The 14,928-nt window shown below is 46.8% G+C and overlaps 1 protein-coding gene across 1 annotated transcript in view; it reads right to left on the bottom strand.

The window, feature by feature from the left end:
• The window catches only part of LOC142772007 (uncharacterized), a 105,579-nt gene extending 92,485 nt beyond the window's left edge, over nucleotides 1-13,094 (bottom strand). Inside the window, exon 1 of the mRNA XM_075874075.1 lies at nucleotides 12,930-13,094. Within this exon, the coding sequence (XP_075730190.1) occupies nucleotides 12,930-13,013 (84 nt within the window). The 5' untranslated portion in view covers nucleotides 13,014-13,094. The remainder of the gene's footprint in view (nucleotides 1-12,929) is intronic.
• Nucleotides 13,095-14,928: the final 1,834 nt, after the last annotated feature.

Raw genomic sequence — 14,928 nt, 5'->3', positions numbered from 1 at the left:
TCTTTTTGAGCTCAAGGTCATACACTTTGGTCTTTGCTCCGCACCTGCGACTTTTCAACGCGTTTTGGACACAGTGCTGCCAGGATTGAAGTAGCAAACTTGTCCCGTTTGCTTGGACGACGTCGTCGTGTTTTTTTTCAAGCTTCGACGAGCATCTTCAGCATTTTGAAGCTGTACTTCAAGCCACTAGGTCTTCCGGACTCACCCTGAAGCCAGTAAAGTGCCGCTTTGCGCACGAGGAACTCTTGTTCTTGGGCCACGTGATAAACAAGTCCAGAGTAAGATCTTATCCGCAAAATACAGCCGATACCGCTGCATTTCCTGCACCCACCGAAAAGAAGGCCGAGCGTAAATTTCTTGGCCTGTGTGCGTATTACAAACGCTTCGTCAAAAGCTTTATCCGCATCGCCGAGCCGCTCACTAACCTTAAGATAACCGACGTCGAGTTCGAGTGGGAAACCCCACAGAAGCAAACATTTGGGGAACTAAGGCGACGCTTGCAGGTGCTTGTGATGATGATGATGTTTCGTGCTTTGTGGCGCAAGAGCCATTTGAAGGCCAAAGAGCACAAGATCATAGGATGAAAGATGTGGACAATGATTGTGATTAGCGGCTGTACAAGGGCCTTAGAATTTCTCGCGCTAAGGCGAGTAAAAAGATAGAACTAACAAAATCATAACCATGCCATGAAAAGTGTGTGGTGTTAATGAATGACGAAAGTTTGTACAATAAAAACCAAGGTGGACATGTATGGCATTAGCACAAGTGACTCGATCGTACACACCTTTGCGTCCAAGGGCCACGAGGCAAGTGCTTTGCTCAGTGTAGCCTCCGCAGCGGAGACCTCTCTGGAGAGGTCATGTTACGGAATGCTCGGGTATATCTCATGAAAGGTACGGAGTTCTCTCAAAAAAAGCCAACATCGATTTATATGTGAAAAGTGGTTTCCTACCGACGAACATTGCAGGATAGAGTGGTATCTGTATTCGATTGGGTAATGGAAAGTGTTGTCTTCTCAGCGTGTCTAATTGTTTTTACTGGACTAAAATTTGAAGTACATTGAGTGCTTCTCCACATCTAACACAAACGGTGGGTCGCCACCAGATGAAAGAAATTATTGTGTTGTGTTTGTATGTCCTGTTCTTAATTTTGTAAGTATAACTTTTGCGAGGCGTGATTTTGATACTAGCAGCGAATGGCCAAGTTGCGGCTTGATAACATGCAATGTATTACCTGTGTGTGTGTCCCATGTGCTCTGCCAATAATCTTTGAGCTTTCATTTTAGAGAAGGTTTCAAGTCGAGTGCAGGAATTGGTATCGGTGTATTTGTAGCAGTTTTGTTGAGGGATCGAGCTAGTTGATTCACCAGAACTTTGCCGTGTATTTCGCGGTGACCCAGCAGAAAACCACCAGCTGCTTGGATGAGTATACTGTGCGCAAGAGCAATTAAAGTCAGACAAGGGCTTGTTTTTCTGCTTTTTATGAGTTTTCAGACCTTTTACTACGCTTAGTGATATTATTGCCTTCTGTAGTTTTATTTGTTTGATGTGTTTAACGGCCACAAGTATCGCATAGGCTTCGCCGGTAAAAAGGCTTGTATCAGCATGCCGAGCGCCGACTTCCGAAAAGGATGGGCTGACGGCTGCGTATGAGACAGAGGTGTTGGACGTTGAAGCATCCGTAAAGAACTCAAGAGACGTGTATTGCTACTGTAGTTCTAGGAAGTGTGTGTCAGTATGTGCAATTGGTTCGTGCTTCGTAACCTCCAAGAAAGACACGTCGAAATCTAATGCCTGCCACTTGCGCGGTGGCAGGCAAACTGCGGGAGCCATCAAACGGTGTTCAAGTGGCACACCGGTTTCCTTCGCTAGGCCACTCAAACGAAGTAAGTTGGGCTATCTCAAAGAAGGCCGTTTCTCAAACACGGCAAGGCTTGCAATGTCAATATTTGTGGAATGCGAAGGGTGTTCCTTGTCTGAGTTCACTTTAAGATAACACTTAAAAGACATGTAACATCTCTGTAGGTGGAGCGACCATTCGTTCGATTCCACGTATAGGCTTTTCTGCAGGCTAATGCGAAAATCACCCGTAGCGAGACGGATGCATAGACGATGACCAGAGCCAAGCATCTAAACGGCAGAAGGTGTTGCAGACTGATATACTACTTCCCCATAGTCTAGGCGAGTACATATGAGGCTTTTACACGAGTTGATCAGATACTTCATGTCACTTTAAAAACTTTCAAGGCTTTTATGCATTTGTTTTTAGATACTTGATGTGTGGGATGAAAGTTAGCTTGGCGTACAACATTAAGCCTCAGAATTTGTGTTCAGTATTAACAGAAAGACATTGTCCATGCAGTTGAATATCGGGTTCCCAATGAATGCCTCTCTTCCTGGAGAACAAAACAAAATTCTGCACATTCAGTCAAAACCCGTTTTCTTCTGCACAATTCACCTTCAAATACACCTTTTTTCCTCGATGTATTGAAATGTGGAACCTCATACCAGGTCACATTCGGTCTTTGCAGAAAGATGAAGTTTTGAAGGCATTAAAAGACGGTGTGTTGCAAACCTTTCATTGTTTGTATAACTCTGTTCGTAAACTTTTTGTATTTCTATGATCTGCCAATGTACTGGTGTATTCAGCTGTTTTGTTTTGTACCTTTTTATTATTCCTTGCTCTGTACCCACTCCTGCGATAGCCCCATAACAGGGCTGCAGTATTTGAAAATAAATAAATAAATAAATAAATTGCAGACTTTGTTCCAACCAAACTCAACCTGCCACTCAACCATGGCTAGTTTACAACACTTAAAACCAAGATGAACTTTGTCGACTTATATGCAGAAAAACATATTTAGAGGGATAGCCAAGCGCAACGAATTCATTTTAATAATTTAAAGTATGCAGCTAAGTACACCACCCTGAGGCACTCCTGTTTCTTGCGCAATTGTTTGAAAAAGAACGCTACCCACTTGGCCACGGAGGGTCCAATTTGACAAATAACTTTCGATTATGGTAAACATTCTTGCACGCCTGCCAAGTTGGGACAGGTCTTTAATATTACAAAGCGCGATGTTTTATCGTAGGTGTTTTCGATATGAAGGAACGCAGAAAAAATATTGTTTGTGAAGGAAAGCGTCTCTCAGTTTTGCCTCGATATGAACAAGGTGGTCAGTGTTGGATCTACCTTCTAGAAACTCGCACTGAAATGGGTCCAATATTTTGTTTGTTTCAAGGAAATGTACAAGTCGGAAGTGTATCATTTTTTAGGCGTTTGCACAAGCAGCTTGTAAGTGCAATAGGCCTATAACTCGAAACTAAAGAAGATTGTTGAGAGCAGAGGGCCCTGGAGTCTGCGGTCTCGATTCGCTAGGAGCGGAGTATGACTGAACTACTGCCACCTTGAAGGCAGGCGCCACAGCCGACGGCTCGTACTGCGCTGACCGAAGGAGTAAGGAGGGCTGGTGCAGGCGTGCCCCCTGACGACGCGCTGCATGAGTATATGTGGGGCCATAAAATGGCGACACTCTTCGCTTCTTTGGATGTGATGTTTTCTTTTATCTTCAATGCGATGATCTCTTTTTCTTTTTTTTCCCAAAATGAAGAGGACCGTGAGTATGCGGCATTATTTCCGCCACAATTCACACAGTGTGATGGTTTTTTGCAGTTGTCGAAATTGTGGCCTGACACTGCACATTGTGCACAAGTTTGGTGAACAAGACAGCTTTGGGAGCTGGGGCCATACCTCTGGCATTTAAAACAACGACGTGGGTTAGGTATGTATAGCCTGATCGAAGTGTTCGTGCACCCAGTTTGAATAGTTTCTGGCTGGTCGAAGTGAACGTGAGTTTTAGGTGTTTCGTTGGTGTTTACTTGTTGTGTCTTCTGATGATGATCCTTTGTACATTAGTCTCATTTTGACTCTTCCGCCCCTCCAGAAGTTCCCATTCGGTCAGGCCAAGCAAATCAATGTCAGATACCACTCTACTAGTTATGCCCATTGATCTGTGTAGTGTTACAGTGATCGGAGTATCACCAAACGTTGAAAGATTGTGTAGCTTCTCAAACTGTTCTTTTTCTCGAACTTCGAGGAGGAGGTCTCCGCTGGCCAACTTGGTAAACTTGTACCCGGCGCCAAGAGTTTCTGTAGGACACCTGGCTACTACAAAGGGGGATACAGTTCTGGCTTGCTTGCCACTTTTCTTCCTATGTATTACAATAAAATAGGGGACGTTTTCATTTGAACGGTTGAAAAAGCCAAAGTATTCGGTTTCAGCTGTCGCTCAAGAAGACGCAGAACAGAACATGCATGCGTCTTCTATCTCACTTTGTTCCCTCTTCGTCACTTTCCCCTCTTTCATGATATAAGTTTGAAGTGGTCAATAAACGCTGCCTTCTGCCTGGTGACACCGAGTAGTTCATGTCTCCCACGGCGTCTCTGCCGCCAACGTAACACTGGCGATGACTTTATGAGACCCAACGACAACGCTTATGCTGACGCTAGCCTGGCGTCGCTGGCCCTTCAGCGCTGACTATACGACAGGAGCTCTGCAACGCTGACTCAGCGCGGAACCCAATGACGACCATGGCACACAAGCTCCCGGAGTTCTACCAGTAAACAGATAAGTGGAATGGTTATCTTGTAAAAGTTGAGGCGTATTTTGAAACCAATGAAGTTACCGAGGAAGCTAAACAGAGGGCGTTGCTTGTTGCTGCGTAGGGGTCACAGGCGGTAGAACTCCTATGCGGAAAAGTGGTGCCCCTTCGGAAAAACGCTCTCAGCTACAGGGAAGTGGTAGCAACGCTGAATGACTTTTATGCCCCAATGCCTGATGAGATCTCGGAGAGCTTCAAGCTTTTTTACCGTAAGCAAGAGGAAGGGGAGTCTGTAAAAGCGTTCATTGTTGATATTAGAAAGATTGCCTACAATTGCAATTTGTCGTTTATGTTAGACAGAATGCTGAGAGACAGTATTGTATGTGGTGTTCGCTAGAAAAATTTGCAAAAACAGTTGCTAGAAAAAAGCGGCTTCACTCTTGAAGATGGAGAAACCCTTTTTTTTGCTGCGGAAAGCGCAGAAGACGGTTCACAGCAGATAGGTAAGCACTTGAATATTTTAACAGTTTTGAACGTTAGCCGACGGCGCGCGTCTGATACCATAACAAAGGAGCAAAGAAACGCGCTGCGGCAATGCAAATGCTGCTGCAAGCATGGTTACAAAGCTGCTACATGTTTTCAAAAGAGGCGTCGATTCTACACTTGTGGTAGGCAAGGGCACCTTGTTCGCCTATGTTCAAGGACAGGTGGCACCGGAAAAACGCTAGCTCTAACTGCAGGAAATACAGACCAAATGAATGACAGTTACTCAAGCGCATTGCAAATCTGGTGCTTCACTGGTACTGAGCCCCTGGTTCCAACCATAAGGAAGTTTATCACACGGAATGGTGCTACTTGAAAGATGAACGTGGACACAGGTTCTCCTCTCTGCCTAGTTTCTAAAAGAACGTATGAGCCACATCGCAATAGTTGCCCCCAGCTGCATAATGCCCATTTGAAGCTTTCTTGTTACCTGGGCAAACTACTTGTGTCAGGCACATTGGTAATGAAGGCAAATTATATGTCGGCGGAGGTCGACTCTAACCTTATCGCGTTCGATTGTTAATTTCCCAGACTGTGCGGACGAGACTTATTGGAGAAGCCTGCAGCAGAAGAAACGCCGGTTCTGCACGTCACTACGCCTCCCAACGTGGCAAGCCAACAGAAGGCAGCAGGAACTGGTGCATAATGGCCGAATATGCAGACGTATTCATGGAAAGTCTTGGTTTTAGTCAAGGGCCCACCAGCTAAACTTTACATCAAGGACCCCACAGTCCCAAAATTTTGCAAGGCTTGAAAGGTTTCTTCGGCACTGCTAGATAAGGTATCTGCTGAGATATATAAACTAGTAGAATATGGTATAATATCTCTGGTACCATTTGCAGAATAGACAACACTAATAGTACCAGTATTGAAGAGCAATAGCGCTGTGCGAATTTGTGGAGATTTTAAGCTGACATTAAACCCTGTGTGCGAAATGGAGCGATACCCTTTGCCAGTCATTGAGTACATCTTCGCGAATTTGCGAGGCGGAGAAAAATTCAGTATCTTGGATCTGCGAGACGCTTACAACAAGATTGCATTGTACGAGAACTCGCGAAGGCTGGCTGCCATAAACACACATAAAGGGTTGCTTTCCTACAACCGGTTGCCCTTCGGAATCGCTTTAGCACCATGAACATTCCAGAGAACAATCGAGTCCATTCTACAAGGAATACCTGAGGTGCAAGCATACTTGGACGATGTATTGATTGTGGAGACGGCAGACAAGCCCTATATAGCTTCGACAGGTTTTGGAACGATTCATAAAACACGGCATTAAACCTGACGCCGACAATTGCCATGAATGAGGCCTCTGTGGTTCATCTAGATCACCAAATCGACGCCGCAGGGTTGCACCCAACAGAAAAGAACGTGGAGGCCGTCAGACATGCTCCCGCCCTCGGAATGTTACAAAGCTGCGATCATTTTTGGGAATGCTAACTTTTTACAAGTTCTTGCCGAACCTGTGAACTCTACTGGCCCCACTATACCGACTTTTGGAAACAACAACCTGATGGTCATGTTTGGCCACAGAAAAGAATGCTTTTGAAAAAGCTAAAGAAACGTTGTGTGCCGCTCCTCTGCTGACTCATTTTGACCCGTCAAAAGAGCTGTTCTTATAATGCAATGCTTCACTATTTTGTGTAGGAGCTGCTCTTTTTCATTGAGTAGATGGGCAGTATAGGCCGATCGGGTTTCGGTCACGAACATTGACCTCGGCCGAGAAGAATTATTCCCAGATTGAGCGAGAGGCACTGGCTTTCCTCTATGGTGTCACACGGTTTCGCGACTACCTACTTCCAAGAAAGTTTACTCTATTGACCGATCATCAACCTTTGCTGGGTCTTTTGAGGGTGGACAAGCCAACCTCTACCATGGCAGCATCTCGAATACAGAGTTGGGCTATCACTCTAGGCCACTATAGGTACCGTTTGCAGCATAAGTCTCGGAGACTTTTGTACAACGCCGACGCACTAAGCCGCTTACTTATAACATCACAGAATGCATTGGAATCGGAGGACATCACGTCAGTTGTTCTATTCTTAGATCAGCAGGACATCGATGCTATGCCAACGAAAGAATTGCGAGCATCAACGGTTACAGACGACCTCCTTTTTCAAGTATGCGAATACACCCGAAGTGGTTGGCCACGGAGTGTGAAAGGAGATGACGAACTCTCAGAATATTATAAGAAGCGGTATTAGCTGTCTGTGGAAAACGAACTGCTGTACTGGGGTCATCGCGTGGTGATACCTACGGCCACCCGCAAGAATTCTCATGCTACTGCATGACTCCCCTTCGGGAGTGTCTTCAATGAAGGCCAGAAAAAGATCGACATTTTGGTGGCCTTGGTTGGATCAAGACATACAACGCGTAGCCGGCAACTGTAACAACTGCGTTCAAGCACTGCCTATGCCACCTGCTCAAAGTCCTGTAAACTGGCCAGACTGGTGAAAGGTAATCGCGGCTTAATATTCACTATGTGGGACCACTTCGTGGCACGAAGTGTTGATTGTGGCTGATTCATATAGTAAATCAATTGAGGCTGTGCCGGTAGCACTTGCCAATTCCAACAGTACCATCGAAACCCTGAGAACAATGTTTGCCCAGTTTGAGATACCACGTACGGTGGTGTTAGATAATGAAACACCTTTCACGGTTTTCCAATTTCGTCAATTCATGCAGCGCAATAGCATTGTTCACATTAGAATATCTCCACATCATCCACAGAGCAATGGGCTCGCTGAGCGTGCTGTGCGGACTGTGAAGGACGCGTTAAAGAAAATTGGAAACGCCAAGTTGACGACCTCTCTGGCCCGTGTGCTTTGCAACTATACAAATACTCCTCAACAATTCGGCCTTTCGCCTTTGAAAAGACTTTTGGGCTACCGATTGCGCACAAGGCTGGACTTATTTTTTTCCAGCACGGAACCATCGCAGCGTCTCGGCCAGGCCGACGGAATTGATTGGAATTATCACCAGGGCAATTCGTCTATGTGCCAAATTACGGGACGGGCGACAAATGGACGCCGGGGACGGTCAAGGCCACGACTAGTGCTCGAGTTTTGGAAGTGGAGACTGAGGCAGGAATTGTTCATTGCCATATGGACCAAGTACGAAAGTGCGATAATGAATTGTTCTTCGAGAGCAATGACACTCAGAAATTGGTGCTACCCGGCAACGAAGCGACGATCAAAGACGCCAAGAACGTGTCTTCAGAATCACCACCAATACCACGGTCAACGAGAAGAAACCGGTGGAACATCATGGTTACTAAGGTGGAAGAAGTGTTGCAACGCCAGCGGTAGCCGAAGTTGACACAGAACAGCACGTGCAAGCGTCTTCTCTCTCACTTCGTTTGCTCTTCGCCCCTTTCCTCTCTTTTATGATATAAGTGTCAAGCGGTCAATAAACGCTACGTTCTGCCCGGTGACACCGACTAGTTCATGTCTCCGGCGGCGTCTCTGCCGGCAACGTAACGCAGTTCTGGCCTGCTTGCCACTTTTCTCACTGTGTATGACATGAAAATGGCGGAATTTTTCATTTGAACAGTTGAAAAAGCCGAAGTCTTTGGTTGATACCTGCTTCAAGGTGGTACAATCACTTAACAGAGGGAAAGCTCTATGCATGCCTGTTTATTTTCTTCAAAAGCGTTGGCGGCCACCCACCACGGAGCCCAACTAGGGGACGCTACAAGTTTGCGGATGCTGAAAGCTCCAGACGCCAGCCGTACAACGCTACTATAACGCAATGCGCCTAGACTAAGGTAGGCTATTTGCACAGGGTTAACCCTAGCCGCCAGGAAAATCGGAGGTAAGCGGAAAAGAGTAGAAGACAGGACAGATAAAACTGAAAGATAAAGACGAAGATGAAGCTAGAGAGATAGGAAAAGGCGACTGCCGATTTCTTCAGGGTGAGTTAGCCCAGCGGTGCCCTCTTAGTGAAGCCGGGGCCACAGGGGTGTGTTGGGTCTGGCGGGCGGCCTTAAAGGTCCAGTCACCCAGTGGTGGCTCAACCCCCAGAATCCCCTTTTCCCTGGACACAGCTCAGCCACGCTCAGCTAGGCGTCGGAGAGGTTGAATCCCCCGTTAGCTCGGGTCCGTGGTGTCGCTACACACTAAACGCCTGCTTTCACCGACGCCCCTGCGGGGACATGCTTCTGATACTCGCGATTTGACGAAAACGCCCAAACACAGGTGCAGACTGACGCAAGTAGCCTAGAACTCGGCGCCGTCCTTGTGCAGAAAACTGATGGACTGGAAAGGGTTAATAGTTATGCTGGCCGGTCGCCATCCAAGGCAGAAAGCAAATATTCTACAACAGAAAAAGAGTGCTTTGCCATAATCTGGGCGACGCAAATTTTCGTGCTTACCTCTATGGCAGGCCCTTCAAAGTTGTGAGCGAACACCATGCCTTCTGTTGGCTAGCTAACTTGAAGGACCCCTCTGGTCGCCTTCCTCTATGGAGCCTAAGACTTCAAGAATACGACATTAACGTCATTTGTATGTCCGGCAAAAAACACTCCGACGCCGACTGCCTCACGCGAGGCCCCGTCTACCCACACCGCCCGAAGACCTGAACGACGACTTCGCTGAACGGTAGCGGGCCGACCCGGAACTTTGGAACCTAATCGAATACCTCGAGGGCAGGACCTCCATGGTTCCAAAGGTATTCAAACCGGCGCTTACGTTGTTTTCGCTGACAAACTGCCTCCTTTAAAGAAAGTTCTCGTTTCTTTGAGCCAAGTACCCTCTTGTGGTGCCTTCAGCTCTGTGACCAGAACTCCTCCATGCCCTGCACGATGATGCAATGGCAGGACACCTTGGTGTTTCCCGCACGCTCGTGAGGATACAAGAAATGAACTACTGGCCGCGCCTTAAACGCGACGTCGCTCGTTACGCGGGGACATGTCGAGGCTTTCAGCGACGCAACACACCACCGACAAAGCCAGCAGACGTACTTTAGCCGATCAACCTATCTCGCCGATCGTTCCAACAGATCGGGATGGAATTCAGGAAAAAAAATGAATCATCGTAGCTACTGACTACATCACCCGCGACGCCGAATCAAAGACCCAACTTAAAGGTAGCGCCGAAGAGGTAGCCAAGTTCTTCATTGAGAACATCGTCCTTCGTCGTGGTAACCCAGAGGTAGTCATCACAGATAGAAGTGCGGCCTTTACTGCTGGTTTGACTCAAGCAATCTTGAGACATAGCCGGACAAGCCACCGCCGCACCACAGCCTACCACATACAGACAAGTGGTCTCACCGAGCGGCTAAAGAAGAGAATCACTGACATGCTGGACATGTACGTCGACGTCGAACACAAGACGTTGGACGCAATCCTTTCGTACGTGACCTTCGCGTACAACACGGCCGTGCAGGAGTTGACCCAGATGCAACCATACAAGTTGGTACACGGAAGAAACCAGGCAACGACGCTAGACGCAATGCTGCCTAACGTTGCTGACGAAGAAAACGCCGACGTCACCCTCTATCTTCAGCACGCTGAAGAAGCTTGTCGACTCTCCCGCCTGCGCATAACGAATCAGTAGTTGACCTACCGCCTTCATTACAATCTTCAGCGGCGCTTCGTGAAATACCAGCCCTGCGAACGTTTTTTTTTTTTTTTTGGTATGAACGCCGATACGCCGACGTGGACTCAGTGAAAAACTTCCACGACGGTACTTCGGACCATAGAGGTATTACGACGCCTCGGCCCACTCAACTACCAGGTTATTCATGACAGCATTACAAACACTCAACGGCGCCTATCGCGACCCGAAGTCGTCCATGTCGCGCGCATAAAGCCGTTTCATGAACGTAATGAACTCAAGAGTGTATTTTGTTGTTAATAATATTGCTGTATCGTACTTTGATAATTGTACTTTCTCACATCATTGTTGCACTTTCATCTTCTGTTAAATTAACGGGACGATGCGTTTATCATCGGGGGGCAATGCCACGTTCCTTCAAGTGTTATTACCCAATTACGCTGTACGCGATTCTCAGCGCAAAGCGCACCAACAATGTTCGAGAAGCTTCAGGGCTGCCATAGAACATTTTGTTGAGATTACACCCTTGTCATGAGCATTTCAGTTTATTCTGGAATATATGTCGCTGCTAGCCATAAGGCTTTATTCGACGGCGTGCGTATGAATGTCTACATGCTTCGCCGCTTGTCAGTTGATGGATGGCCGACGATGCATTCACCACTATTAGTGCAAAAATGCTACTGTATCTGGACTTTCGCTTTATCGGGCGCAGGTTCGCCCAAACAAACAGTGTGATCTGACCATCTAGTCTCCTGCCTTCAGCCACGTCGCGGCCTCATGACCATATAAATATGAGGGGTTATATAGCGGGGCCTGGGAAAGTTCGACCATTAGGTGCTCAGCAAACTTCACAACAACAACGCGTATTTTTCGTTGTTTTGGACAATGTGTGACAAACTAGCACTAATCATTTCGCGTTAGCTAAGAATGGTCAATAGGGCACCCGCAGACAGCAATTTTTGGGTAACACTGTTAAAGCGTCCACCGAAGGGTGAAGCCTGGCTGTTGATACAAAAATGAATAGAAATGGGGCCCAGCTAGACCCACGTGTTTTACCTATCAAACAAAAAATATAGTGCCTTCAAACTTTTTCAAAGCCCACTTCAAGGCAATCTATCTGGCACCTTTTTAAAAGACGATAGTCTTAGAATACTTTAACGCAGAAATTTCGGTCTCTCTCTCTCTCTGTCTGTCACATAATTCAGCAAACCAGGCACTGTTTAGGCACTTGCTGAACGCCCAGCCGTGTTGAAACGGTGTTAGCGTTGATATTTTCAAACATTGTATATGAACAGGATGAATTGTACGCATAAGCCAGGTGCCAAACCAGTACGCAAGGATTAGGTGCAGTGCTCATTTACTAGGAAATTAATACATACGTAATTTTAAAGACTCAGGATTCTGAGATGAAATTGCAACCTATGCACAAAAAATGTTCTGCCAAGGATATGGTGCTTTATACCAGGCTGTGGCCCTAGTCTCACTAAAAGCTCGTGTTCCCAGGAAGCACTGTCACTGACATGACCAGGACACTCAGTTATCTAGCACCTAACTGTGTTTCCGTTTGTCACCGTTGATGATGATAATGATGATCATTCTCAGCCTGACTACGTCCACTGCAAGAAAAAGACCTCTCCCATGTTCCGCCAGACCTCCCCATGTTCCGCCACATGCATACGGACACGATAATAGATACTGCAAATTGTTAAAATGTCCTAAACGGCCACAACAAGCATGATGTCACAACGAGAAGCATGCATAGTAGGCGAACCGCTTCATTATTTAAGATTTACACAAATTCGGAAAACTTTCTAATGTTCACTAGCATACGGTGAATATTCCTAACTATTACTGTATCACATGTGGCAGTCATTGGTTAATGTAATCAGATTCATTTTATATCCACTAATTTCACTGAAACGTTCATAGCTTGGCTTATTCCTAATACGTATAATACCTGAGAGAATGAAACGTCAGTTTCACGAGGTTTCAGCATCCGTGTGTCATGTCTGCTGGCAAACTTTTTCTTGTATTTGACGATTTGTGTAAATTATGTCCAATTTTCATGGCCTACTGGTGAAAGCCTTTGAATTTCTACCTATAAAGCCGATAGTGATTGGCAAAACTGAAATAAGCGCATATACTGAAGAACATACTTAGGATATAATTTATGAGTATTCATGCGTCAAAGATTTAGAAGACAGCAAAACGTACTTCAACAATAACTAACCTCCGTGACGTCCCTTCCAGCCGTGAATATCATAATATCAGCGGAAATAAGGACGAGCATGGCTGCGAGCACCTCTGTTTGCATGGCGTTCTAGTTCAGTGTTCGTACTGCGTCTGGGCGCCCAACGTGAACCTGAAGCCTGATGAAGAGTTTCTTTAGAGGTGGTAACGCCACATGTCTGTCTTTTATACAACGTCATGACGTGAATGTATCACATTGTTGCAGTCATTGTGTTCTCTTCAATTATGGCAAATCGTTACTCGCAGTATATGTATCTATTATTGTCTCGACTGCGGAATCAGTTGCACGTCACCAAATACTTCTCATCATCATATATTTAGAACATTTCAACTAAAAGTGAACACAATCTGCTTGCAGCACAATGCAGCAGCAATTTACAGGATTTTTCAAAACGTGAAAGCTTGAGCGACGGCTCATGAAAGTCATTGGTCTACTCTTTGATCCGAGAAGAAGAGCATATTTTCTTTATTTAAGAAGCTCACGCTTCGTTGAGGCACGTGTAGAATGCATGAAACGCTCTATGTCATATTTCATAACTCGCTCACAATAGAAATAATTTCTTGCATGACGCAAGTCCTTGTGAAATTAACCTCCTCTTGGGGACAATTGTTTGCCTTTGGAATACGAATACCGTGATGGACGCGTGAACTTCGCGAATTGGCATGTCAAATGCATGCTATACTTAGGCCTACTTGCACTGAGGGCCGTACTGATGAGTTACTTCAGAGGCATTTGGCATCATAAATTCTACAATAGAAAACGAGACAAAAAAGCGTAGCAAAAGGTATTTCCCTGAAGTCTTGAAAAAGTGAAACTGGCCGATTCTGACGTCTGACCTGGCATTTTGTGGGTTATTAACGCAATAGCGGGAAAGGGACATTAAATGAATGAATAGACTTTATTGAAAGTCCGGCAGTTTTACCGGGTGAGGTGGGGGAAGAGGGTATAAACCCCTGTATTTTGCCACTCTCCGTAGATTATGATGGCGGTACCCCTGGTGACCGTTCGAAGTGCTTGCACCCGGGCGGCATCTTCAGCTTGCCGGACGGCCCAAAGCTGGTCGACCAGCTCGCCGCTTTTGAGTGCTGCCTCCCACCTGCAGCGCAGCTGACGCCACCGATCGGAAACAGTAACCGCAGCCGTGGCGGAGGCCGGCCCCTGCCCTCGCGCGGTGGTGGCAGCAGCGATTGGCCTCGGATTTCGTCCGTGCTCAACATGCGTCGCGAAGGGAGCGGCGGCAGTGACGTTAACTTTTTCAGCACACTCCCAAAGCATGCGCCGCAGTGTGGCCCTGTTTCCGAACGCTTCACACGCATACGACGGTTATAGATGAGGATAACACGGGCGTAAAATCACCGGGCTGGGGTATGTATTAGTTTGTAATAGCCTCAGAGCTACTGCCTGCTTTTTGTCCAGCTTGTTGAGTGGTGGTAGGTATTTGCGCCTGTCTATAGTCTGTAATGTTGTGTAATGTCATTGATTGTGGTCAGGTGATCACCCCACGACCGTTCCGGTTGTTGTGTGGATAAAGCCATCACCCTGCTTTCGGAGGTGAAGGCGGCTACCGAATCGGCCAAGGCTCGGTGAGTGAGATCTCTAGCCGTGGTGTGGGCCACCTGGTTACCTGTGAGTGGGAAGCTGGTGTGAGCCGAGGTCCACAGAAGGAAGACATTCGCAGTTTCAGTTTTGAGACACGAGGACGAGGACGCCGAGGCCATCGTTCCTCGAAGCTCGCCGTCGTCTTTGATGCCATTACTTGATGGTAGTATCCGGGCCGCCAGACACGAGATGTGACCGCGCGCGAAACCACAGACGGCAGCTTGCAAGTCACTGATTACGACCAGAGCCTCCGGTGCTGCGACCAGTGCAAGAACAATCGCCGCCTCTTCGGCCGCCTCTGTGTGTTCCGTACGCACCGTGGCGCTCGCGAGGCATTTTCCTGTGCGATTCACAGCGGCGATAACATGAGGACGCCTTC

This window comes from Rhipicephalus microplus, chromosome 9 (genome assembly GCF_043290135.1).
Source record: "Rhipicephalus microplus isolate Deutch F79 chromosome 9, USDA_Rmic, whole genome shotgun sequence".
Taxonomy (NCBI): domain Eukaryota; kingdom Metazoa; phylum Arthropoda; class Arachnida; order Ixodida; family Ixodidae; genus Rhipicephalus; species Rhipicephalus microplus.
The sequence above is the reverse complement of the archived record's forward strand: the minus strand, read 5'-3'. Positions and strand labels throughout refer to the sequence as shown.